Source organism: Penaeus monodon, chromosome 29, assembly GCF_015228065.2.
Source record: "Penaeus monodon isolate SGIC_2016 chromosome 29, NSTDA_Pmon_1, whole genome shotgun sequence".
In the NCBI taxonomy this organism is placed as follows: Eukaryota; Metazoa; Arthropoda; class Malacostraca; order Decapoda; family Penaeidae; genus Penaeus; species Penaeus monodon.
Window position 1 is genome coordinate 22,956,905 of NC_051414.1, and position 1,116 is coordinate 22,958,020.

The 1,116-nt window shown below is 38.2% G+C and overlaps 1 protein-coding gene across 1 annotated transcript in view; it reads left to right on the forward strand.

The window, feature by feature from the left end:
• Positions 1-1,116, forward strand: part of LOC119592030 (coronin-6-like) — a gene marked incomplete in the record, with an annotated part of 41,928 nt that overhangs the window by 39,266 nt on the left and 1,546 nt on the right. Inside the window, 1 exon segment of the mRNA XM_037940824.1 lies at positions 203-1,116. Within this exon segment, the coding sequence (XP_037796752.1) occupies positions 203-268 (66 nt within the window).

Genomic DNA, 1,116 nt, shown 5'->3' on the forward strand with positions numbered 1-1,116 from the left:
GCTCATGTACAGATTTTCCTTCACTGCACTGTTAGTGGTGAAAATAGTATAATTAACAGCTTTATTTTATTTCAAACTGTATAAATTTTATATGCATAGTTTCTTGAATGTATGCCTTTGCTATTGCATATATGTGAATGAATTAATTGATTTTTTCTTTCTATTTTCTAACAATCCGACTAACACACCCCTATTTTGCCAGGCCCCAAGCACTCTCTCTGCAAATACGGTCAACAACAATTGTGACATGGCCCCAGACGAAGTGTAGATTGCAGAAGCTACCAGAACTGAGTCCTTCTCATACACAAAGTTGGTGATGTCTGTGTGAATTGTGAAGCGTTTTCACTCATACCTTTGTAAATTTCCTTACATCACATTATAGTCAGTTACTAAGATAAGAGGAGTCTTCTTGCAAGCTAGATGTGCCCAAAGCACTTCTTGCTCAAGCATCTCCCTGCTTGGTACACCCCAATGAAGAGTATGGCTCGATGAGCATCTTAATATTTCAGCCATGTGGCAAACATTCTTGAGAAAGGTTGTACTCTATCCTTATCCTTAAGGCTGTTTCTCAAGAGACCAGTGACTGTGGTGCATTGATTGTTTATAGTCATGTGACCCAAGTGAGTGTGAAGGCCTTGTATATAGTGTGTTTTAAGGACTGTCACAAGTCCATTGCTCAGTAGTAACCAACCAGCTGACCCAGCCTAAGCCTAGCCAACTTCCTTCCATTAATATCCTCATTACTGGTTGTTGTATGTTCACTACCCTCTAGGATGCTAGTATCCTTGTTCTGTTGCCCCAACTTAACTAGCTAACAGGACCTCATCAGCATCACATTACTAATGATAACCCTTCAATTATTGTGATCTCGGATGTGATTGTTAACATTAAATATAAGTATATTTAATAGGCAGTCATTACCTGAATCCAATTAATGTGGGAGGGGAAATATCTGCTGTACAAACTATCTGTACAAAATTGTACAATATATAATACTTGTTTCCTTACAAAAGTAGGTAGATAGATAAAACCAAATGATTCAGTATATTCTTGATGGTGCAGGAATTTCTGAATCAAAAATGTTTGATGCACTGGCTCAGCTGAAGTTGCTGGCAG